Source organism: Culex pipiens, chromosome 3 (assembly GCF_016801865.2).
Source record: "Culex pipiens pallens isolate TS chromosome 3, TS_CPP_V2, whole genome shotgun sequence".
NCBI classification, from domain to species: domain Eukaryota; kingdom Metazoa; phylum Arthropoda; class Insecta; order Diptera; family Culicidae; genus Culex; species Culex pipiens.
The window spans coordinates 101,681,024-101,706,126 of NC_068939.1; the positions used below are offsets into that span (position 1 = coordinate 101,681,024).

General features: G+C 37.7%; 2 protein-coding genes across 3 annotated transcripts in view; one reads left to right on the forward strand and one right to left on the reverse strand.

Annotated features, from left to right (window-relative positions):
* Nucleotides 1-25,103, forward strand: part of LOC120418796 (oxysterol-binding protein-related protein 9) — a 75,308-nt gene continuing 50,205 nt past the window's right edge. For both annotated transcript variants that reach the window (XM_039581278.2, XM_039581279.2), the window contains exon 1: nt 1-254. In XM_039581278.2, coding sequence (XP_039437212.1) covers nt 141-254 — 114 coding nt within the window. In that variant the 5' untranslated portion in view covers nt 1-140. The remainder of the gene's footprint in view (nt 255-25,103) is intronic.
* On the reverse strand, nt 4,433-14,266 carry LOC120418799 (elongation of very long chain fatty acids protein 1-like). Its single transcript, XM_039581282.2, has 5 exons — nt 13,824-14,266; nt 5,833-5,929; nt 5,633-5,726; nt 5,278-5,524; nt 4,433-5,200 (listed from the first exon to the last, which is right to left on the reverse strand). Exons 1-5 carry the CDS (start codon nt 13,891-13,893, stop codon nt 4,890-4,892), a joined length of 819 nt encoding a protein of 272 aa, XP_039437216.1. The 5' UTR covers nt 13,894-14,266; the 3' UTR covers nt 4,433-4,889.

The following is a 25,103-nucleotide window of genomic DNA, read 5'->3' on the forward strand; positions in this document are numbered from 1 at the left end:
GTCAGTTTCGGGTTTGTGTGATTGTTGTTCGGGTGATCCGCGTTCAATGTTTTGGTGAAAATTTTGATGATTTTGTGCAAATTATAGGTCAAATTTTATTGTGTAGTGTTCGAAAAGCCGCTTGTTAAAGTGAATCGACCATGGCCGTACTAGAGGGAACGCTGTCCAAGTGGACAAACGTGATGAAGGGATGGCAGTATCGCTGGTTCGTGCTGGATGAATATACTGCTGGAGGACTTCTATCTTACTACACGGTATGTCACTCTTCGCTGCTTATCACTCTTTCCTTGTTTTCGGCCATTTTCGCATGACCGCAAAAATACGCGATTTTTCGTCAATTATCTGGGTTCCTACGGTTTGTCGGCACTGATAATAGACTAGGCTAACGGTTCCCCTTGGCTATCGATAACTGTGAGCCATAAACTAGTCCGATCGTCGCATTTCCGGTTTATACATTTCCTTGCCCTGATAAAAGTCTGACTAACAGGATATCGTTGCCAAATAAAATTACAATTACAATTGGACTGAAATGTAGAGCAATATTTCAGAACTTTTTGGTAGTTGTATTCAGGCTTCGTCGAGTTGAGTTTATCAACTCGATCTATTCAATATGTTTTAAGTTCAAATGTACAAATAGATATTCATGAATCAATTTTAACTGCAATACGTCAATTTCCGGTTTGTACACCTCCTTGCCCTGATAAAAAGTCTGACTAACAGGATATCGTTGCCAAATAAAATTACAATTACATTTACAATTTATAAAACCTAAAAAAATGCGACATGTTGTCTTTTATTGTATTAGACATTTAACTACAGAAGAACCCTAGTGGTACGATTCTTTTTAGTCTATACCCCGTTGGTTTGACAAAAAAACGAAGTTGACTTTATAGCTGTCGGCCACCATTGCTAGTACCAACCACTAGTGTCTTCCTTTTATCTACAAGGACTTCGCCGCCCTGGGCTCCTAAGTGTATGAAAGTATGGCACGGAGCGACGGCGCCAAATACCCATATTTACACAAAGAATTTTAGAGCGCCCGCCGCGGGATTCGAACCGGCGACCTCTGGATTGTGAGTCCAGTGCGCGGTCCGATTGGTTGGTTGGTGATTGGTTTAACAATGTCGATTTTAAAAATTGGCAAACAGTCACATTCTTTATATGAGAAAAAGTTAATGTTTGTGTCCTAAAAAGTTCAAACTTAAGAAATATCCTAAGAGGTTCTATAACCCACGTGCATTCGCGTACGTGTATTTTGACACACTTTGTAAGGACTCTTTAGCAACGCTAAAACACGGGACTGATGGAGGGATAAGTTACAGAGTTTCCAATGTTTACAGTACCTTGCCTGTGCGAGACATCTTCTCGACAGCTGGATAATTACAGACGCAACAGTCCTTTTACCAAAAAAAAACTCTAAAATTTATTTATTAAGTTGTTTTATTTACCGGGTTTAGACAATATAAATTATCTTACTTACTTTTACTGCTCGGACAACCTGCGGGTCATTAGCTGTCTCCAGATGCGTTGCCATCCAACTGCTTCTCTGCAATTCCGACTCGGTACCCGCACACTTTTCAGATCTTCCTCCACTTGGTTCAACCACCACCGAATTCGGCCAGCCTTGACGACTTTCCTAATACTAGGCTTGCCGTACCACCATATACCTATTGTTCTCACGTGCGCAGCCAACGATCGTCCTAAGCACTCGCCGTTCGAAATCTTCAAGCGCTTGCAGGTCCTCCTCGAGCATAGTCCACGTCCGGTCTTAAAAGCGTTTCGTACATGGTGCACTTTGTGCGTCGGGAAAGATGACCAGTCTGCTGCAGTTGTTGTCCGACGTCACCAACGATCCAACGAGGTACAAGAATTCCCCTACAACCTCAAACTCGTCGCCGTCGATCGTCACCCTCGGTCAAATGCGAGCCCTAAGGGACTCAGTTCCTCCTGCCAGCAGATACTTCTTCTTCGCCATATTCACCTTCAATCCACCTTATCCGCTTTCCGCTTCATCTCAGTGTACCTCCTAGCCACATCCTCGAACGTTCTGCCGACAATGAGTTATCATGAAACATTAATAAATATTCTTTTGTTTTGACGAAGAACGTCGTTTGGTTTGACGCATACTTTCAGAAAAAAACACATAAAATGTAGTATTTGTTTGGAAAAATATTAAAAACAACACCAAGTCTGTTTGTGCTGATGATACTTCGTTGGTTGACGCCCAGGCGAGGAGCATCCCGAAAGGAGCCCAGTGTCGTAGTGCTGTTGGATCATCTTGATCAAAACAGTATGGCTCTGGTTCCTAGCAAATATCCTAATTTCTTACCTCCACGTTGGCTTGGTTTAGTCATCATGATGACAAGATGTAACCTAGCTGGTGGCCTGTGGAAACGGCTCGAGGGTCAGAGTCGAGACCGCTAAAAGAAAGGGGCGTGCTAATGTGGGAAAGGGAAGTAATTTGTGATTGTAGACGGTATTGTTTTGATTCGCAACATGTCGAGTCAAATGTTGTGGATGTACCTGAACATCGCAGAACGGGGTTTCTCTTCTTTCCATTTCCTGCTTTCTCTCCTGTTTTAATTTTGCTCTACTGATTTGTACTTTTTCACTGATTCTTATGTTTACCATTTGATTTTGATTTTATTAACTATTGATTCTCGTATCTCTAAATGCTTGTCACTCTTTTTTACCAATTTATACTGCTTTAAAAAAAAACTGTGTTTTTTCTTTGAAATAAACCTTCCACTACTGTAACTGCCGCTCTAATCGAGTCCGTTCCATTTTTAAAAACAGCAATCCGAGAAAAACGCATGTCAAAATTGTCCCTCCCAGGCTACGTGTTATAATTTCATCGAAAAGTGAATTTTCACCGGTTTTCTATAACAAAGTACTAAATTTTATTGGTTTTACTGATAGTTTAGAAGATGTTGAACCAAATCGCATTATTACCTCAAAATTAACGGATGGAACGGACTAGCTTCGAGCGGCAGTGTACTAGTAAATCAAGTCTATTTATCATTTGTCTATTCTTTGTTGATTTACTTCTTTATTTATTTATTTGAATATTTTTTTTATCTGTCCTATAAGTTATCATAAGAATAATCTAAGCTTGTTTGTTATCTCTATTTATTAACTATTGCCTATTTCTACATCTACTACATTAAGCTTCTACTGTTTTAACATACAATTATGATTCTCTTACTAATAATTCTTTATAAAGTATATTCTCCTTTACTGTTTTTCAATCTTCACTCTTTTCTTCTAACAAGTGAGGTTCGAGTCCTTACTCAATTTATGGAATGAGTGAAGGATTAACACAAATATTACTATTGTACTTTTGGAAAAATAATTTTAACATGCTTAGGTCAACAAATTGTAACAAAACACCGCGACAACAGAAATAGCAAGATATAAACACGTCACAACACTAGGAAAGATTTCAGTAGAAAACAATACACAGTTAAATAACAATCAGTTTTTGAATTCAAACTATTAATAATACATTTTTCGCTTAAATAATAAGGCAATAAGGCACACTATAAATGGTTAGGCGCTTATACTTACATCAAACCCAACACAATGTACTACCCCCGGTGCTGACTGAGGCGATAAGGGACATAAAGAGACTCACGGGACAAATTTCAATTGCGTTTTTCGAACATGGGACAATTATGCGTAGAACAGCTGTTTACGGGGTAGCAATCCAAAATTTCGCAGAGCGATGTAAAACGAATGAAGATGAAACACCCGTTCCCATGTCGGACGTGCTATTCCAATATCTAAAGTTCTTCATCATGATGGCTATCCTTTTAAATTATTTTCAATACTTATTCTCTACAAATTTATTTTTGAAGAATGGGAAACTTTTTCGCAAAATTTGAAGCATTGGACTCCCCAGCTACCATTCAACACTGCGGGTTTTGTCAAGTGTGTTATATAACAGGAAACTGACTAGCTAGAAATTGTTGTTAACTCTTCGACTATTATATTTAAAATTGGAGCAGATGGGAATCGAACCCATGATCATCCGCCTACAAAGCGGAAAGCGTAATCATCCGACCACGCCTGCTGCCTCATTTTGGTCAAATTGAATGGTTGAATGGGGTCTGAAATCTCTTGAGGTAACATTTGAACAAACCCTTTCCTCGACTCCCTGAGCACGAATTTGCAATTGAAACCCAGGGGACCGTTGATATTTTGAAACATCAAGTCGAAGTGTATATCGAGGAGAGAGCATCACAAAATCTAATTTGCGAGAACAGAAAAATCACTTTACTCAGGTCGGTATAAAGAGCCGGGAAAAGTCGACTGTATAACTTCAACGTTTTTGATGATTTTGAGAAATACTCTACTGTACAATAATTTCCCAAATGAATCGGTACAAGTAAACTAGGGAGTCAAGAGGCGTGATATTAAAATGATTAGAACATGCAGTTTATGGTTTATTGTCTCTTTACATCTAATGGAGGACAGATATACATTGAAAACCGATGCCGGATACAGCATTCGACAGATTAACCACACATTCCGACAAAAGTGACCATTCCTGACGGTACACGTGGTGTGACAAAACAAAATAAACGTGTTTAAACAGCATCACCACGATCCTTCGTTTCGCGATGCTGACGATGATGCAGTGTTGCATGAGCACCTTGGGCCTGGTTAATGTTTAAATATTGACTTGTAAAATTTCACTTTTGTTTTCCTTCCTACATCTCGCACGCGCGTTTGCAAGTGAAAAACGCGACTGCGACGATGACCACGACCATTGGGTAAACATAACTAATGTAACGTGGGCGCTGCTATACGAACTGTTTGTGTGTAGACACAGTTTATTTAAGGGGTTTGGGGTTGTACAACAAACGCATTTAGAGATCATTTGCTTGTTAGCTCTGTTTGCCTTTGCGAGCCTTTTTAATGTAAGTTTGTATGTAAAAGTTGCTAAACAGACTGATCAGGATGGTCAGATTGATGGCATGTAACACGTAGATGAACTTGTTGGCGTCGCAGCTCGGTTGCAGGGCCGCATACACGTGCACCAGCATCGTCACGAGCTGGGCCAGCTGGATGATGGTAATGGCCGGCTTGACACGGTTCGTCAACGGCCGGAACATTTGGTACGAAGAGAGCAGATAGTACGAGTACATGATGATGTGTACGATCGAGTTGAGTACCATAATTGACATCTCCTGGTATGCTGTTGGGTTTTTAGAGAAAAGGGAATATGAATTAGAAATTAAAGATGAATCGCTCCCCGAGGACATTTCTTCTTACATAGACTGAGCTTAAGGCTCCACCACACAATCAGGAATGTGCTGATGTGGTGATAGACGTGCAGTGTCGACACCTGATTCTGCTTTTTTCGGAGAACAAAGAATACGGTCTCGATGAATTCCACCATCCGCAGACACATGGCCAGCCAGCCGTAATAGACCGCGTCGTATCCATGCTCGTACTCCTCGACGGGCAGCTTGGGCGTGCATCTTCCGATGAAGCTAAATTTGAATCCGACGCCAATATACTAGAAATAAAAGCGAGGAGAAAAAGAACCCAAAATGGCAGAAAAATGATTGAAATTACTTTCCCATTTGGAAATAACGCTGTTTAGTATTCCGAGGGGCAAACTTACGCTCATCACCAGATAAGAGCACGCCGCAACTTGGAAGATATTATAAGCAGCTATAACCAACTTCAAGTCGAACGGTTTGCGATTCTCCATGTAGCTGAAACGGACAGAATAACGAATCCATTGAACCGTCAGTGGCCAAATTTGCGTCATCCGGGGTTGGGCCATTTGGCCATTCTTTCGCGAAAAAAAAATCAACTTACTTTGGGCCCCATTTGTAGATAAAGTATAGGTATATCGCTATTAGTATGGTGCTCGGCACCGGTGATGCCATCAGCGGAAATCTATCGATTGTGTCCTCTGTAACGAAATGAAACACACACACACATAAACACAAGAGAACGTTAATTCGAACAACAGTTTTCTTTGAAATATGCCGGTCGCAAGGTGTGAATAACAAACAGTTTTTAATTTTTCTGCAAGTGATTCAAAGTTGTGCAAACATCCTTATCCTGTGAGGGTCGTCGGATTTCAAGGTTTACGGCCTACGACGTTAATTTACTTAAAGAGTTCCGTTTGCAATTTCTGGAGCAACTTAATATCAAAGTTGTAATTATTTATATAATCTCAATCGTATCAGCACTGTTTTAAAATTTGTACAATTTATTTCGATTAAAAGTGTTATTTTGAGATCTTGGTCGTCAAATGGTCGCCGTCGTGCTAACTTGTCGTACGTGCATTTTGGGCCAAATTGAGTTAAGAATGCCATTTTGTGCAGATCACAATGCCTCACCTTTTGACCTTCACAGATCCCCAAAATTCGATTTCAATCCTGAGATATATAGATATATTTGAATATATATATATGAAAGTAGTTTAAATCTTGCCACACCCTGAAAAATTGTGTAATAGCGACAACTGGCCAAAGGGATTTCAGGTCAGAGACGTTTGACGCACGTACAAGTTAGACTACCATTTGTAATTATAACTCGGGACTCCAGCAACCAACTTCAACTAAACTTCGGGACAGTGCACCTAATGGTCAGCCAAACAAAACGTATTTGTTATTGTACTATCCTAAAATAAAATTATTGAAACTCTAAGAGATTTTTTCCTTGTTAAAAAATAAATTTCGGGCTAACAATTATTTAAACAATTGACAATGTAATCACGGCGTGTTTTCTGGGCAACCTTAAGGAGAAAAAATAGTCATCACTACTTTCAAAAGTGTCTTATAGGAAATTTTCTCAGCTTTCCAATGCTTCTAAGAGCGAAATGTTTCATCGGGAAATTTCTGAGATATCTCTATTTTAAGTTTTTTCTTTTAAAATCCTTGATCATTTATTGGAAACTTTTAAATAACAGTCCAGGAAACTTGTCAAATATTGTGTTTCATGTGTATTTTACTGCCCAAAATGTGCAAAATAAGACAAGAAACAACTTTGTAGAAGGTTGCAAACCGCTAAATATTTTGAAAATGAAGTTTTAACCGAATTTTTGAATATGTGGGATTTATTCAAATAATAAAATAATAAAATCGTATTGAAATATAATTTTTACAAGAACAAATAGATTATTACATAATTGTTGTGTACAAATAACACCGGTCTGCACTGATTCAGCTTGGAATTAGCTGATACAACCGAAATTTCTACAGGTTTGAGATTGATAGGGTATTACAAGATTTTTATGAATAAATATCATATTTGGGTAATTCTCTACCAACTCACACGAAATCGGGAAAAGTTGCCCCGACCCCTCTTCGATTTGCGTGAAACTTTGTCTTAAGGGGTAACTTTTGTCCCTGATCACGAATCCGAGGTCCGTTTTTTGATATCTCGTGACGGAGGGGCGGTACGACCCCTTCCATTTTTGAACATGCGAAAAAAGAGGTGTTTTTCAACAATTTGCAGCCTGAAACGGTGATGAGATAGAAATTTGGTGTCAAAGGGACTTTTATGTAAAATTAGACGCCCGATTTGATGGCGTACTCAGAATTCCGAATAAACGTATTTTTCATCGAAAAAAACACTAAAAAAGTTTTAAAAATTCTCCCATTTTCCGTTACTCGACTGTAAAAATTTTTGGAACATGTCATTTTATGGGAAATTTAATGTACTTTTCGAATCTACATTGTCCCAGAAGGGTCATTTTTTCATTTAGAACAAAATTTTTCATTTTAAAATTTCGTGTTTTTTCTAACTTTGCAGGGTTATTTTTTAGAGTGTAACAATGTTCTACAAAGTTGTAGAGCAGACAATTACAAAAATTTTGATATATAGACATAAGGGGTTTGCTTATAAACATCACGAGTTATCGCGATTTTACGAAAAAAAGTTTTGAAAAAGTTACTTTTTGCGTTTCTCTTTGTTTCGTCGTCCGTGTCTGTCGCGGGTGACCATGAATGGCCATGATCGATGACGACCAACTTTTTCAAAACTTTTTTTCGTAAAATCGCGATAACTCGTGATGTTTATAAGCAAACCCCTTATGTCTATATATCAAAATTTTTGTAATTGTCTGCTCTACAACTTTGTAGAACATTGTTACACTCTAAAAAATAACCCTGCAAAGTTAGAAAAAACACGAAATTTTAAAATGAAAAATTTTGTTCTAAATGAAAAAATGACCCTTCTGGGACAATGTAGATTCGAAAAGTACATTAAATTTCCCATAAAATGACATGTTCCAAAAATTTTTACAGTCGAGTAACGGAAAATGGGAGAATTTTTAAAACTTTTTTAGTGTTTTTTTCGATGAAAAATACGTTTATTTGGAATTCTGAGTACGCCATCAAATCGGGCGTCTAATTTTACACAAAAGTCCCTTTGACACAAAATTTCTATCTCATCACCGTTTCAGGCTGCAAATTATTGAAAAACACCTCTTTTTTCACATGTTCAAAAATGGAAGGGGTCGTACCGCCCCTCCGTCACGAGATATCAAAAAACGGACCTCGGATTCGTGATCAGGGACAAAAGTTACCCCTTAGGACAAAGTTTCACGCAAATCGAAGAGGGGTCGGGGCAACTGCTGTGTGAGTTGGTAGAGAATTACCCATTTCCTTAAACAAACACTAACTAGTTGCATGGATACAAAACATGTTTTATACTCGAAATTATACTGCAAATTACTGTTGCTAGCTTTAGGAGAAATACTTTTCATTAGTATGAAATGATTGTTTCAGTTTTTTTATATTTTAGAAGTCTTATAGACTCTCATCTTCAATCTCATCTTGAAAATATATATATGTCTTAATTTTTGTTCAAATAGTTTGGAAAGAAAGTTTCTGTTAGGTTTTTTTTTGTTAAAATACTATTTAATTTTTGTTCAAACAAAAATAAATGTTTGTGACGGTGTTTTCAGAATTTTGAATTGGAAGACTCGAGTTTTATTGCTACTTTTAAGTGCATTTTCTACAGAAAACATTTTTAAAAAATTTATCTTTATTTTATACTCATGAAAATATGACTTTTGAAGCTTGCAACAGTAATATGTAGTACATTTTCGATCTCAAATCATATTTGTATTTATGTTCCTGGTTAATGTTTGCTTAAGAAAATATCAAATTTATTCAATAAAATTCAATAATACTATTAACAATCACAAACCTGCCAAAGTTTCGGTTGAACAAGCTAAATCAGAGTAGGCACGTGATATTTGTACACAAAAAATATGTAATTATCCAATAATTCTTGTAAAAAATACATTTTTACACTGTTTTAGGATTTTAATTTCTGAATAAATCCCATATATTCAAAAACTTAGACGAAACATAATTTTCAAATTGTTTAGCCGTTTGCAACCTTCTACAAAGTTGTTTCTTGTCTTACTGATCAAAATGTGCAAACATTTTGATGAGTAAATGACTCATGAAACACATCATTTGATAAGTTTTCTGAACTGTTAGTTTAAAGTTTGAAATAAATAACAAAGGAATTTAAAACCAAAAAACTTAAAATAAAGATATCTCAGAAATTTCCCGATGAAACATTTCGCTTTTAGAAGCATTGGAAAGCTGAGAAAATTTCCTATAAGACACATTTGAAAGTGGCGATGACTATTTTTTCCTGATAAGGTTGTTCTAGAAAACACGCCGTGTAATACTTCTTTAAATTAGCTCTTCTTTAAATATTGTAAGCTGGCGAGGAAGATAAATTATATTTTATTTATTCGGAAATGAAACAATAAAAAAAATAAACATGAAATCATTGATCGATTGCAATTATTTTGAGCTTTTGTGATTTGAGAGCAAGGTTTAAAAATAAAGATTTCTCTACAATCACTTTCACTATAGTACTGAATACCACTGGTACAAACAGCATTTACTTAATACCCTGTTTACTGCTAGTTGACCTTCAGTACCACCACCCAAAACAAAACCCAATTTCAGATGATGCAAAACTACTTTCTAAAATATCTCGTACATCTCAATGCCAAAGTGTGATGCAACTCGGGGGTATTTTATTTTCGGGTGTACTGTGCACACACATGTCCATAACTCATCCCGAATTAGGCCATCTTGTGTAATGTCTGATTGTGGCCGTAAGTAAAATAATAAAGCGATAACAATTTTGCTCTCCCCCTCAATCGCCATTGTGAATCGTGTACATCAGATCACACTGCAACTGAGGCGTGAGTTCATCGATTTGATTGCCTATTGAAGAAATTATCCGTCGATGCACGGCAGACTCGCTCAACTATGTAACTCCCAAATTTTTTATGAAAGCAATTTGCACAAGTGCGGTAATGTCGGGGTGATTTATTTTTTCATGCTACTGACCTACACCCGTCGAAGGCGTTTCTTTTTGTTTATCGAACGCTTGTGAGATCTTTCAAAGTTATGCAACGTAAAATCTCGTCAAATTTGCTTTCAATTGATCGGCACTGTGCCCTCGATTTGCGTGTAACTCACAGCATTTGGAAGCCACCTTTTCGATCCTGGTTCAAATTGTTGTCTGGCGTCTCGAGGGAGGTGCAAATTGATCACGTTTAAACAATGAAAGTAACCTATCGAGCCACGTGTTGATTCGCGGAACGCTAATTTCGACATACAATTGGGATCGATGTCCGCGCCCATATGTTCGGCACGTTTGACACGTTTGCCGGGAGGAGAAGCACATTTGGCATGCTAATTTGCGATGAAATGGGACAGAATTCGTCAATGGATTTCTCGGCAGTTGGTGAAATTCTAATCGCGTCCAACTTGACCGTCGATGACCAACAGCTGTCTGATGTCTGCTTAAATATTGTTGCCAGGCAAACCCAAACTTTTCAACCATCATTTGCATAACATAATTTTGTCAGGTGAAAAACTCAGCCGTTAGTTTTCCAACGTCATAGAACGCAAGGTAAAAGTTTGCGTCACTGAGCTGCCGTCAAGGGTAGTCTCCAAACATGTCATGGGTACTGGGAAGTGTTGTGAGTCGCGGCCCTGAGTGACCCTGTACTGCACTGTATCGCACACAGTTTTGACAAAACAACGGAAAACAAACAGTGTGCTTCATTTTAGTCAGACTGGTGTTACGAACGAACCATCTTACGATAGAAGGTGATATGATTAACAAATGTCGAAAATTTGGTCATAACTTGAGTCATGGTTGCCAGATATTCACACTTTTAGACTCAGTAGGAATTTGTTTCGATTGCCTATCCAAAAAAGCTGGGATGATTGGGCTAGACCAAGGTATGTAGATGTGATAAAAAAAGGCGGAGTTTCAGATAAGTGTGATCCGGCTTCAAAAATACATAGATATCACTGTAGTTGTATTAGTCCAATTTTGAGGACGCAGTATCTTTTGACAGGCGAAAGATACCACTTCGGGAAAGTTTTAGAGAACTTTCTCAATTTTAACGCTATTGTATTGTTTTAAAAATGATGTTCAAAATAAAACTAACCTAATTTGACGATTTTTTTTAAATATAACGACGGGCCAGTCTCAAATCTAACATCTGGGCCAAGTAAAGTGAGTCAAATATTTGCCCCTACCCCCTGGTATGGAAACTTTTTTTTTAAAGTACAAAAAAATCGACTAAAGTACCAACGCAATTCCATTTGAAAAGGGCACAAAGCAAAAAAAGTTCTCCGATTGGGCTCAAATTTTGTTGGGTGTTCCTTGGCCAAAAAAAATAGACTCGCATTTTTTGTTTGCCCACTAGGGTGTCTTACACATTGCTAGGGTGATCCCAAAAATGGCCATTTTCGTAAATTTTCGCAAAAACCACCTTTTTCAAAAAATCATAACTCCGCACTAGAGGGTGACGATTCTCGAGATTTTCAATTTCCCGGGAATCGAGAGTTGAATTCGGCCATTTCCCGGGACCCGGGAGTTTTTTTTAACTATGGCAATAGTGCCAATAATTTAAAAAGAAAAGTAATAAATTTGTTTTTTTTTTTTTAATTAAAATTCAATAAGAATTAATTGATATTTTTTAATGAAACGTTAATTGAGGTAGCCTCATTATTTTCAGGAACTATTTCTCGCTTCAGATTTTTTTTGAATCTGCAAAAACAAGATCGTCTTGAGCTTTTTTGACTCAACACAACAATGTAAAGTTGTTTTTTACCTTCTTAAGGTCAACTGTACGTAAGGAATATCAGTTATCAGAAAAAACCCGAATATTCACAATTGGCGTCCCTTAACTTTACAAAGATTGTCAGAGGTTTTTTTTTCTAAAATAATTTAATATTGAGGTTCATGCGAAACGCAAATGACTTATTGACATCGAAAAAGGAAATTACCTTGTAAAGCCAAATTAACTTACTAAAATTAGATAAGGAGGATTGCGATTCTCAGGAGAGGATATGCAAGTTGAACTTATTTCGAAAAGTCTTTTCCCTCTTAGAAATAATAAATGAAAATATGATTTAACAATCTTTAGTTCTTCTTTCTGGGGTGTGACTGCTAAGTATGCTTTTAGTAAATTTTTGGGTTCTCTTAATTATAGTTATTGGAATTTTTGACAAGTTAAAATTTAAAATTTCTGGATAAAAAGATTAGAAAGGCATTGGTTTATTCGAACTTGAACATCAAATATTCTAAATAATTTCGAAATTTTCAAATGTTGTTCTGATTAGTTTATATTCATTCAATTTTGCTTCGAAGTATAGAATTTTCCGGGAGTCTCGACCAAATTTCCCGGGAATCGAGAGGTCCAAAATTGGTCGATTTCCCGGTCGTATGAAAACATAAAATGGCATTCTGACCGTGTCTGGACCAAAGAGCCAAGGTCTGAAAATATTTTTATCGAATTCCTCGGAAAATTACGTAGCATACTCCAAAACTGGAGGTGTTCATTAGCAGGATTCCGAGATATGATTTTTTTGAAAATAAAAACCGCGTGCAAAATCGAAAAAAAATAACAGAAACGGGAAAAATCAACCTTTTTCACTAAAACTGAGACAATTTTAAAATTACAGCGTTGACCTATACATGTTTGGGTACCAAAATTACCGTCATCATAATGATTAAATCTGAAGCAAGTTATCGGCATCGGGGCGACATAAGCTTTGAAAAAAAATTGCAACGGCCAAACGGTGTAACCAAATTAGTTGAAACTTGGAGCGTTTGTTTAGCGATAGTATATAAAAAGTTCGTTTCCATCATTCATAGCTTGAAATATATTTACAAACAAACTAAAAAAATCTATTTTCACGAAAGATAAAACAAATCGTTGTCTTAAGAAAGCACAGAAGTGACGATCTAGTATCCTTGGAAACGAATCTGATTTTAAAATGATGTTAATTGGAGAATTTTCGAACATTTATTTGTTAAAGGGAAACTAGGTGTGAAGGATTGAAACGGTGAGGCAATTCAAACCTCTTTTTACACCTGCCATCTACCCGGGAGTCTAAAACCCAGGTCAACTGGGGCAAGAGGCAACCATGCTTACCACATATCACCGGACTTTCTCACTCGTTTATCGAAGAAGGACATTTTTCTTTAAAGTTGGCTCCTTACATTTTCATAAATGTTCAACACTTAACTTTTTGAGAAAGAAAATATCCCGAGCAAATCAATGATTAACACATTCCATATAGCACTATTTTTATGTTGTGGTTTGTGTTTTCTTCAGAACTCTCATATTTTCAAAAACTCAATTTTGTGAGATATGTTCGAGAGAACGTATCCCTTTTTCTTTAGCTGTCTTTTTTGAATCCATATTTTAAACACAAAAGCTTGTAACCCAAAACGTTGTTCACACTAGAATCTCACGATCTCACTGTTAATTCAATCACCAATACGCGACTTACCGACTCCTTTAACGTTGATCAGATCGTACAACGTAAAGTCCGTCAGATTCATCTGCTGCAGGATATCCATGATGACACTAGGTTCAAATTTGGAGCACTCTTCCCTAAACAACTACCCGCTACTAGAACTCTATAGCTTCTTCCCTTGCGCACCTGCACCTCGCGAGCTATTCTGCCAACGTCTGACCACTTTATGGTGCGCGACAGCTCGGTTAAACCTCAGTCTTGGAGTTCCGCGGTGAGGAAAAAAAAGCGACTAATGTATGCCGTAAAACACTTTTCATTACTGAAACGCACTTCAAGGAACAATTCTAGCAGTAGCACCTTCCAGGTTATCAAGAACCAACCCAAAAAAAAACCTCTCCTCAGCAACTAAAAACTATGGCCTCCCTCCGACGATCGCACGCGACTTCTTTCGCCAATCGCGCCTGTCCAAATAAAGCTCCGCACTGTCTCTGCAAGCGACGAACCCAGATCCAACAGCAGCAGCAAAAGCAAAAGCTCGGTTTCAGCTCCTCGTCATCTTCGTCGGTGTTGTCGTCGATGTCGGGAGAAACTACTCATACAGCTGGTGATGATAACAAGGGAAACACACGTGCGTGAGGGTGTTTTCTTGAGTTGCGTTGGTTTTTTAATATACTTAGATTCGGTAAAACAGTACTGTTTGGGTGTCAAGCAATTGGACTATTCTTGCTCAGAACAGTTGTCTATTTAGACAACTGCGTATAATACACATTGGTACTACTTGTTCACCACAAATGACAATATTTTTTAACATTGATTGATAAACGTATTAAACGCTTCTCGCGAAGGTCAAATCATCTAAAGAGATGTGCGCCAAAGGTCGAAGAACATAAGGTCGAAATGACAAAAGGTCGTCGAATGTCAAAAGGTTGAAAATCTAGATTTGTTTAAAGAGCGAGTCCACGAGCAAAGCATACCCATCTTGCATCGACCTCACCAATCTGCCTGAAATTTTCAGGGGTTGTTTGTACATACAAAACTAGCATCTGGTCAAAAATCTTAAAAAAGGCTATAACTTAGGCTATAAATTCAATTTAATTTCAAAATTCAAAATGCAGGGAGATGCATCCCAGTTGGTTAAATTTAAAGGGAGTTATTGACATTTTTATGAAAAAATAGCATAATTTTCAAACCCAATTAAAAAGTGTTCCATCCAGATATCAACTCGGTTCGACCTGCAGCTTGTAGAGAGTTTTTTTATGGTAGATAGTCAGACTTCTACAATATTGTTGTCTGTTTTTCCATTCTTATATTAAACAATGTACCGTGAGTGGGGGTGACTATGGGTCAAAAAACGATACACCTCTCGTAACTTCTTAGTAACATAAACAATATAAATAACATCGAAAATCTTGTACTGTAGAATCGTTCTTAGATAATTTACTATCATTTTCCCACAATATGACATGCTACAATGATTTTTTTAAACATTTGGCTACTTTTCGAGCAATTATTCGAGGGGTCATTTTTAGCCAAAAACGTACCTCAACTTTAGACTGCTGCCAAAGTTACAGGATTTGTTCTATGAACTTTTTCAGCTAAGTCATCTTAAGATGTCCCGTACACAAACAACAGAATTTAGTTTCATTGAGAAGTCCTCGAGAAATGATGAAATCCGTAAAAAAACATTTTGACCCACTCTCACCCCCCAGACCCAATGTCACCCCACTGAATTTGTAATTTTACATCATTAAGTGATGTTTTCATCAGTTTCTGTTGAATTTTTTTTTGTAGAATTATTCAGGAAATAGGTAACATTCAATCAACCAAATTATCAATCTTCCGCCATCTTGAATTTAAAAATTCTAAATCACTTTAGAGTAGGGGTCATACTAAAGCTCATCAATAAAAAATAAGACAACGAAAAAAAAATCGTGGTTCGATTATCCGAAGTGATTTTTTTCCGAGCCTTCGGAAAATCGAGTCTGGACTGTACTACGTATTTCTTCAAAGTACTAGGTTGCATTTCTAAAACCATTGACTGCAGGCCACAGAAGAATAGCATGTAAGATTTCAAAAAATATATCATCGTTAGGAAAATAAAAATGGTTAGATTTATGCGGTGTAAAATAAATGTTGCATTATTTTATGAATTTCTGTGTAATATTACACCCTGAAATATGTAGCCCATCAGTATGGGAAACCTACTTGACCGAAATGTCAAGCTCACATATACGTTTATCCATCCCATTTTGCATCGGACTGATGGCCGAGCATGCTAAGGCGCCAGTCCTTACTGTAGGTGCCGGGTTTGAGTCCCGTCGGTTGCAACATTTTTTGTGTTTACAAAAATTGTACATGCAGTGTGTAATATTGAGTGTTTATTTTGACGCAGGTGATGTGCATGCTTTTTCATGCGATTTTACCATCGGATTTTTTGCTGTGCAGCAATGTTTGGTGAGCCATGACTGGAATTAGGAATACTGTTACTATCAACTATATACGCGCTGGGTCCTTGTCCATTGGACAAGGGTTCGGAAGTTCCAAATAACGTTTGAATCCGATTAGTCCAAACGTTCTTCAGGGCGGGGCTTGTCGATAAAGCTGTGCCTATGCGAGTTATTTGCATGTATAGAATGTAGATCTAAAAATACATGGAAACAACTCAATTTGTAAGAAGCGACCGCGTGGTCCCGTTTGGTTGGTTGCACACACACACACACACGCAGCAATGTTTGTTATGTTCCAGATTATGTTTTGACACACTTTTTTGCGACTTTAGCTAAATGGTTTTAAGTTTACATTTAGAAATGTGAAAACACTCAACAATTAAAGAAAAATCAGCAAGTACAATTTGCTTTTTTTATTATGCAAAAGATAGTGGTTGGAACTCGTATTAGAACAGGACTGAAAAAAAACATAACAAGATAAATGGAACACTTTTAGGCATAAGTTTATTTTGTTCAACTTTTAATAGATTAGTACTTCGTGAATACTTTTTCACGTCACCAACACAAATTAATCAGAGAGTTGTAGAAACCATAGAGCACGTCGAAGTAGTTGTGTTTTATTCTTTCCGAGAATATCAAGTTCTCGTGGGCCATTGATTGGTAAAGAGTTAGTAGACTCTCACTCTCGCTCTACAGTATTGCGTTCTCTAATGCGAGATTCCTACTCGAAACTCGGTGTTCGAAGGCTTGAACCAAACCAAACTTCTTTTTACACCTAAGCTCCCATCCATCCCAGGATTCGAACTGACAACCTTTGGATTGTAAGTATAACTGCCAATGTTGTATGATCATCGTCCTCTCAGTTGTCAGAGGATTCACCTCTTACCTTATGGGTGTACTTCTTCGCATTCGTTTTACAATAATGAGTTGAAACAGACGACACGTTTGCCCTTACTCATTACAAGTATTTTATAGTCATCAAGACGCAGGAATGCTACCCGTGCAGGACTTGTGTCGGGTTTCAAATTACAGCAAAAAAAGTGCCTTCAAACTGATAAGCGTTCCCTATAGAGACAGACTTAATTTGTTACTTTCCGGGAATGAGTACAGTTTTATTTGTACAAATGCTCAACTAAGCTATTAGGCACAATATGATTAGTTGTTCATCATCATTACCAGCAGTTGTCGTCTTATCTAAATACAGTCCATTTCGAATGTTGGAACCAAGTCCAACCAACACACAACAAAGTTCGCCTTTTTCACTTTTCGTTAAACTTCAACACCGCCGTCGCGGCCGCGGTTCCTCTCTCAGTTGGTTTTGCGGTTCGCTGTCCTCGTCCTCTACTCTTTATGCTGACAGCAAGTGTTACTCCGGCCGGTTGAGGTGAAATTTTTCGTATATTGAAGGATAAACAAAGGCACATAATTACCGGCAGGTCCGGACGAAGGGCGGCCGCCGGCATTGGTTGACCTTATTTTCACTTTCTTTTGAGCAATTTCATCGTGTATCTTCAATAATGCAATGCAATGCATCGCGATGGACATCTACATCCGCACACGGGGTTGAATGATCAGTTCCTTGTACAGCGAGATGTGGTTCAGTGGAAGGTTTGCTTGGTTGAGAAACCCGTTTTTGAGAAATCTATAGGATGATGCGCCAAGTTGAATAGATTTGAAATATTTGTTCCAGGATTTTTTGCTTTTTCAATTTCTTTAAATTTCTTTTGCTACGATCAAAAATAAATCTCTCTTTAGTTCAGAAAAAAAACACTTTTTGTCTAAAAATAAAGGTTAGGCCAGATTGCGTTTCAAACCAACCAGCGCCGTATGGCATTCACCCGAGACGTTTCCGTTACGGTTTAGGTCTTCTGACAAAGTTTCACGTAACTAATGTGGCTTTCTTCATCCATCTCTTTCATGTTATCAAATTTTGAATCAAAGCAAGTGTCAGTGGGTGAAAATTGAAAGTTTAGCGATAGTGTTTTTATTATTGTCGTTGATTTTTCTTTTTAATAATGTAGTTATGTCATTTGTTTTCTTCCAAATATTTCCCGCGAGCTCACTTTATGCAACCATTTCATGTAAAATTGCATTGTGTAACACTAAAGCCGTAGTGGATTTTTTAAAACATTTCATCGGTTAGTTTTCACATGTCATGTCAGTAAAAAGTATAGTGAGGATTGATTCTTCTTTGCCAAATGTCAGCCTAGCTATTCGTCTTCTCAGCTTGCTATTTTTGTATGGTTTGTATGGTATGTTCATTCTTGTTGCTCTCTTGTTCTAATCTTGCCGGGATTCGTATCTAGTTAACACAAGAGAGCACATAGACATCGAAATGTTAAAAAAATACTTTTCTGATTAATGATGTAACTTTTTTACATGAAACAAAATTTGTAGAAAACATTCAAAAAATATGTAAAATAGTCCACACATATGAATTCAATAAGCTTATTATTTTTTGAAAAGTTTTATTCTTCAAACTTAGCAAGAAAACGCTTTGGAACACTGGTTATCCTTCCTTTGGGTGATACCTTATCAACTTAAAAATAAAAAATAAATCACATTGGCTTATTTCATTGAAAAAAAAAACACTTGATACAAATCCTAAACATACAAAGTAGTGAAAGTGTTGCTTTCGGTATAGGCTCTTACTCCGACACAAGGCGGTCACCTTCAATGAGTTCGATTAATCTAACGGGCAATTTCTAACATTAAAGTGCGCCCATTTGTTCCACCTATAGGTTCCTTCAACCTAAGTCAAGTTTCTACCCTTGTACACCCACGTATCGTTAAGACACTAGCATGACTTATCTCATTTATACTAAGCTTGACCTTAGTACCATAATCCACTTGTTTCCTTTGTTCGTCGGTTCGTTACATCTTTTTGTCATTTCCTCTAGAATGTTTGTACATGCAAATTACACTGTATTTAGTCGCACGATAGTATCACTTCAATGAAATCATTTATCTGGCTTTTTTCATTGATATCTTCATCAAAAAGATGAGCATGTTTCGTTGTCTCGTCCTCACATTTATCGCGTAATTGCGTGAAACAACAAGAGTTTAATTCACTTTCCCATATGAATGATGCACCCTTCATGCTAATGACGTCCACAAATGTGCATGATGGGACTACTTTAGCAAATTGATTGTGGGTTTTCTACATTGATATTCTCCTGTGATGCCGTAACAGAGTAAGCTCTCATTTGGTCACATTTGCGTTTAAACTTGCTCTCTAGCACGAACGACTAGGCCAAACGCGTAATCGACACATCCATCAAAACATACTGTAACTAATTTGTTATGAAATTGAAAAAGCTTGGGCTTCACACCAGCCTCGAGACCTTGATCTAGTTCACGGCAGTTCAGCCGCATCTTTCTCTCGCGCTTTGCAAAGTTCGATAATGAAACGTCGAAGATCGCGTGATGCATCATCGGCTTCAGGACAGCTGAATTCAATTTGCCTGGTGAAGGCTTCAATTTGATGATTGAATTATAAATTTGCTGAATCTCAAGGATCCTTCACGTCAAAACTGTTAAAACAACTTGGTGTGTGCAATAAAAGCAGCTGATTTTAACCAAAATTGCCATAATTGGTTGATAGCGTAACGATGTTTGTAGATAGAATTCCCAGAAAGCAATGCACAACAGAGCAAACAAGGATCGATAAGCGTGTGTACTAGGGTGTTTCAGCCGAACAAAAAAGTTCTCAGATTACGACAAACAGAGGTTTCCCTTGTAGAGAATACCCTTAGGGACTCTCATGCCAAATATCAGCCCATTTGGTTGAGAATTGGCCTGTCCCCAGCGAGTTGAAATTTACATGGAAATTCCTATGGGATTTTTGTGTTTTTCGTTCAATCGTTCCTACAGGTCTGGGGACAACATGGATTCACTCGGAATAAAGACAGGTGTGTAGGGGATGGTCCAATGAACACATTCCAGAAGGAATTAGCGTTGTCCATTCTGTCCCCAAGGTGCGCATTGAATCGACGTCCGGTGTCTCCAAAACCAACGATTCAACCTTCAAAAGCATCGCATTTCCTTAGTATGCTATGACGGCTAGGTGAAAACCACGACGCCCCATATCAGACGGTGAACACGTGGAGAGGCATCGATTGCATTATTTTTACAAAATCATCATGCTACGTTATTTAATAGAGTTGAAATCCTTACAGGAACATCATTAATTATAATTTTATTACTTTAAAGAATGTTTCTGAGAAAAAAACTTTAGTATATGCTCTGCCACGTGTTCACCGTCTGATATGGGGCGTCGTGGTTTTCACCTAGCCGTCATAGCATACTAAGGAAATGCGATGCTTTTGAAGGTTGAATCGTTGGTTTTGGAGACACCGGACGTCGATCCAATGCGCACCTTGGGGACAGAATGGACAACGCTAATTCCTTCTGGAATGTGTTCATTGGACCATCCCCTACACACCTGTCTTTATTCCGAGTGAATCCATGTTGTCCCCAGACCTGTAGGAACGATTGAACGAAAAACACAAAAATCCCATAGGAATTTCCATGTAAATTTCAACTCGCTGGGGACAGGCCAATTCTCAACCAAATGGGCTGATATTTGGCATGAGAGTCCCTAAGGGTATTCTCTACAAGGGAAACCTCTGTTTGTCGTAATCTGAGAACTTTTTTGTTCGGCTGAAACACCCTAGTGTGTACGTTACTATAGTTTTCTATGTCTGAAGAGATATAAATTTGGCATGTGTAATAATCCTTTATCAATAAGTTAAAAATGTGGTACCAATATCATGTAAGCAAACAAAAGGTGTACATTTCTGAATATATCTGCTAATACCCGTCAACAATATCAGGTTGTACAATGCTTTTCAGGCTTTCTTTTTCAAATGCTGATCGTTGAAAGTGTATCATATCTTTTCTGTTATATTGCAGTAAATAATAAAAAAAGTGGATTGGCTACAATAATGGATGATTCATAAAACCCGACTTATTTCCTTAGCCATTGAAGAGGATGTTACGCACAGAGAGCTCAATTTCAGGCCAACGGCCAATCAGTCCAATAATTAATTATTAATGCACGAAAGGTATAGAGACACCATCGCCAACGCCGGCCGATCGATCGATTGATGACGTAGGGTGGCCTTTCGCAGTGTTCGGAAACAATTGATACTTTTTCGGAACTTGCCATAAAGACTTTCCGTACGTCAGCTGTGGGCGCGTGTCTGGGATATTTTGCTTTTGGTGTGAGTTTTAGCAGCTGCAAATTTTAGAAGTATGCAAATATTTACTTGAGATGGGTTTTCTTTTTCTGCTCTCACTCTTTTTACTACTGTTTTGCAGTATAACATCCCAAATTATGTAACGGATAAACCCATGGTAACTGTAAGTATGGAGTAATTTTGTGCCCTCATCACCATAAAAATTCGGCGTGCCCGTGCTATCTTTTCGCATTTGAATTTTGGCTAAATTAAATTAAAGTACTTTTTTTGTACGGCATTATCTATCAACAAATCTAATTTTGTTCTGTTTAGAGGTGCATGTTTACAACATAGTCACACATGTTTGTTCTTCTGTTGTTTACAATTTTATTGAATCTTGTGACTCCAGTCACTCCAGTCGGTATAATACACAAAATTGGCAGTAAAACAAAACATCGTTTTGGTATGGATTTGTGATTTTAGTGTCCCACCCGTGTGGGTCAATCGGACCGCGCACTGGACTCACAATCCAGAGGTCGCCGGTTCGAATCCCGCGGCGGGCGCTCTAAAATTCTTTGTGTAAATATGGGTATTCGGCGCCGTCGCTCCGTGCCATAGGGGAATGGCGTCGCTATTTTTAGACCACGTTTTCCACTTTTTCTCATCGAAACCGACTACTTTATCGACTTTATTTTGCTGGGCGAGATAGGACGCCGTCTATTTTTAGACGATGACTCAGCACTTTTCCACTCTTGCACTTAAAAAACCAGATGGCAGCACGATGTAACGCCACGTCCCTATACTTTCATACACTTAGGAGCACAGGGCGGCGAAGTCCTTGTAGTTGAAAGGAAGACACTAGTGGTTGGTACTACCAATGGTGGCCGACAGCTATAAAGTCAACTTCGTTTTTTTGTGATTTTAGTCATGCCAAACGCCCTGGAAAAACGAACATTTTTAAACGTACAATCCTAATTCCTTCTGGAATTTGTTTATTGGACCATCCCCTACACACCTGTCTTTGTTCCGAGTGAATCCATGTTGTCCCCAGACCTGTAGGAACGATTGAACGAAAAGCATAAAAATCCCATAGTAATTTACATGTAAACTTTGAACCGCTGGGGACAGGCCAATTCTCAACCAAATGGGCTGATATTTGGCATGAGAGTCCCTATGGGTATACTCTACTAGGGGAACCTCGGTTTGCCTGATTCTGAGAACTTTTTTGTTTGGATGAAACACCCTACTAAACACACAATGGAATATTTGGGTAAATACAAAACAGACCCATTCCAAGGTTTATTGCAGAACAACTGCAACGACACTGGTTGAAGATTTCGGTTTATCCATTAGATAAGTTATTGGAGAAATTAATTTTTAAATGTATTGACCCAACACTAGACGAGGAAAATTAGATAAAAATACATTTTCTTAGTATGTGTTAACGCACATAGGAGCGTATGGTGATTGGTGCGTGGCATAATCGGATCTGCACAGAACTGAAACTCACGGGTTATACTAATGCACTGAAATTGTAATCAAAACATTATTGCTCTTGGTTTCTGTCGGTTTATTGAACTGTACTGAGCGGTAATTAGACAAGTAAACTGTAACTTTCTACATCTTGAGCTGTATTTCAGAACAGGACGGTTCTGTTCTGTTTGTACTGTGTCTCGCGTAGCAATGGCCACTTCTAGAGAAGATTCTTGTGACCAATGCTGATAGTTCTAGCGGGAAAATCTATAACAATGCCAAGAACTCATTTTGAAGATGCTTAAAATTATTCTGTAGTACTAGATCTAACTGAACTGATACAAATCTACAATCTCAACCTTTTGCATGCGCAAACAGTAAGGAATCACCCATAAACTACTTGGAAACATAAGGGGAAAAAAGGTGGGGGTAGGTGATTAAAAAAAATGTCCGCGTGGTTTATGGATGGTGGCATTATGTAAAAAATGTACTTGGTTTGGTGTTATGAATTGTAAAAAAAAAACATAATTCTTTTCCTGATCCTGGGATGATCAAGAGTATCGGGGTCGGCATTTACAAAGCGACTTCAGATCAGAGACAATCGAATCCAGAAGAGAAACGATCTCTGTTCCATATCTTGTTCATTTTTGGCCAACTTAAAAATCGCCAAATAAAAAAAAAAATTGGACCGATTTTCGTTTGGGTTGCGTTCGACGATTTGGACCCCGGATTTGAATGCGAGAATTCGCTCGTTTTTGTAGTCTAAAATCTGAATTATTGTTAAATGATTAATAACGCTTATCTAGGGTTAGAAAAGCATGCCTAAGCAGTGTGGCATTGAAGTGTCACATGGAAGACTGACAGGGGTAATTCTCCATCAACTCACACGAAATCGTTAAAAATTGCCCCGACCCCTCTTCGATTTGCGTGAAACTTTGTTCTAAGGGGTAACTTTTGTCCCTGATCATGAATCCGAGGTCCGTTTTTTGATAGCTCGTGACGGAGGGGCGGTACGACCCCTTCAGTTTTGAACAAGCGAAAAAAGAGGTGCTTTTCAATAATTTGCAGCCTGAAATGGTGATGAGATAGAAATTTGGTGTCAAAGGGACTTTTATGTAAAATTAGACGCCTGATTTTTTTCATCGAAAAAACACTTAAAAGGTTTTAAAAACTATGCCATTTTCCGTTACTCAACTGTAAACATTTTTGGAACATGTCATTTTATGAGAAATTTAATGTGATTTTCGAACTTTCATTAACCCAGAAGGTTAATTTTTTATATAGATCATGATTTTTCATTTTAAAATTTCGTGTTTTTTCTAGGTTATTTTTTAGAGTGTAACAATGTTCTACAAAGTTGTAGAGCAGACAATTATTTTTTTTTTTTTGATATGTATACATAAGGGGTTTGCTTACAAACAGTACGAGTTATCGAGATTCGACGAAAAAAAATTTGAAAAATAACCCTGCAATGTTAGAAAAAAAACGAAATTTTAAAATGAAAAATTTTGTTCTAAATGAAAAAATGACCCTTCTGGGTCAATGAAGATTCGAAAAGTACATTAAATTTCCCATAAAATGACATGTTCCAAAAAAAAATTACAGTTGAGTAACGGAAAATAGAAAAGTTTTTAAAATTTTTTTAGTGTTTTTTTCGATGAAAAATACGTTTTTTTCGGAATTCTGAGTACGCCATTAAATCGGGCGTCAAATTTTACATAAAAGTCCCTTTGACACCAAATTTCTATCTCATCGCCGTTTCAGGCTGCAAATTATTGAAAAACACCTCTTTTTTCGCATGTTCAAAAATTGAAAGGGTCGTACCGCCCCTCCGTCACGAGATATAAAAAAAACGATCATCGGATTCGTGATCGGGGCCAAAGTTACCCCTTAGGAACAAGTTCCACGCAAATCGAATAGGGGTCGGGGCAACTTCTGTGTGAGTTGGCGGAGAATTACTCACAGGGGATTTGGCAAGATTTTGGAAACCATTAATCGTGCAAACAATCCACAGGTGTCGTTTATAGGCAGATGAAGCCAGGTGTTTTCAAAGCTTGATCTTAACAGAGGAAGGAGAGTCACTTATCTTGAACTCTGCTTTCCCAAAGTGGTGTAAAAATTGTCAATCTTTAATTCTTCTCTGCATAAATGATTGATGACATACATGAAAGAGATTATTTTTTATAAAAAAATGTCAGTGAAAACTATTTTTC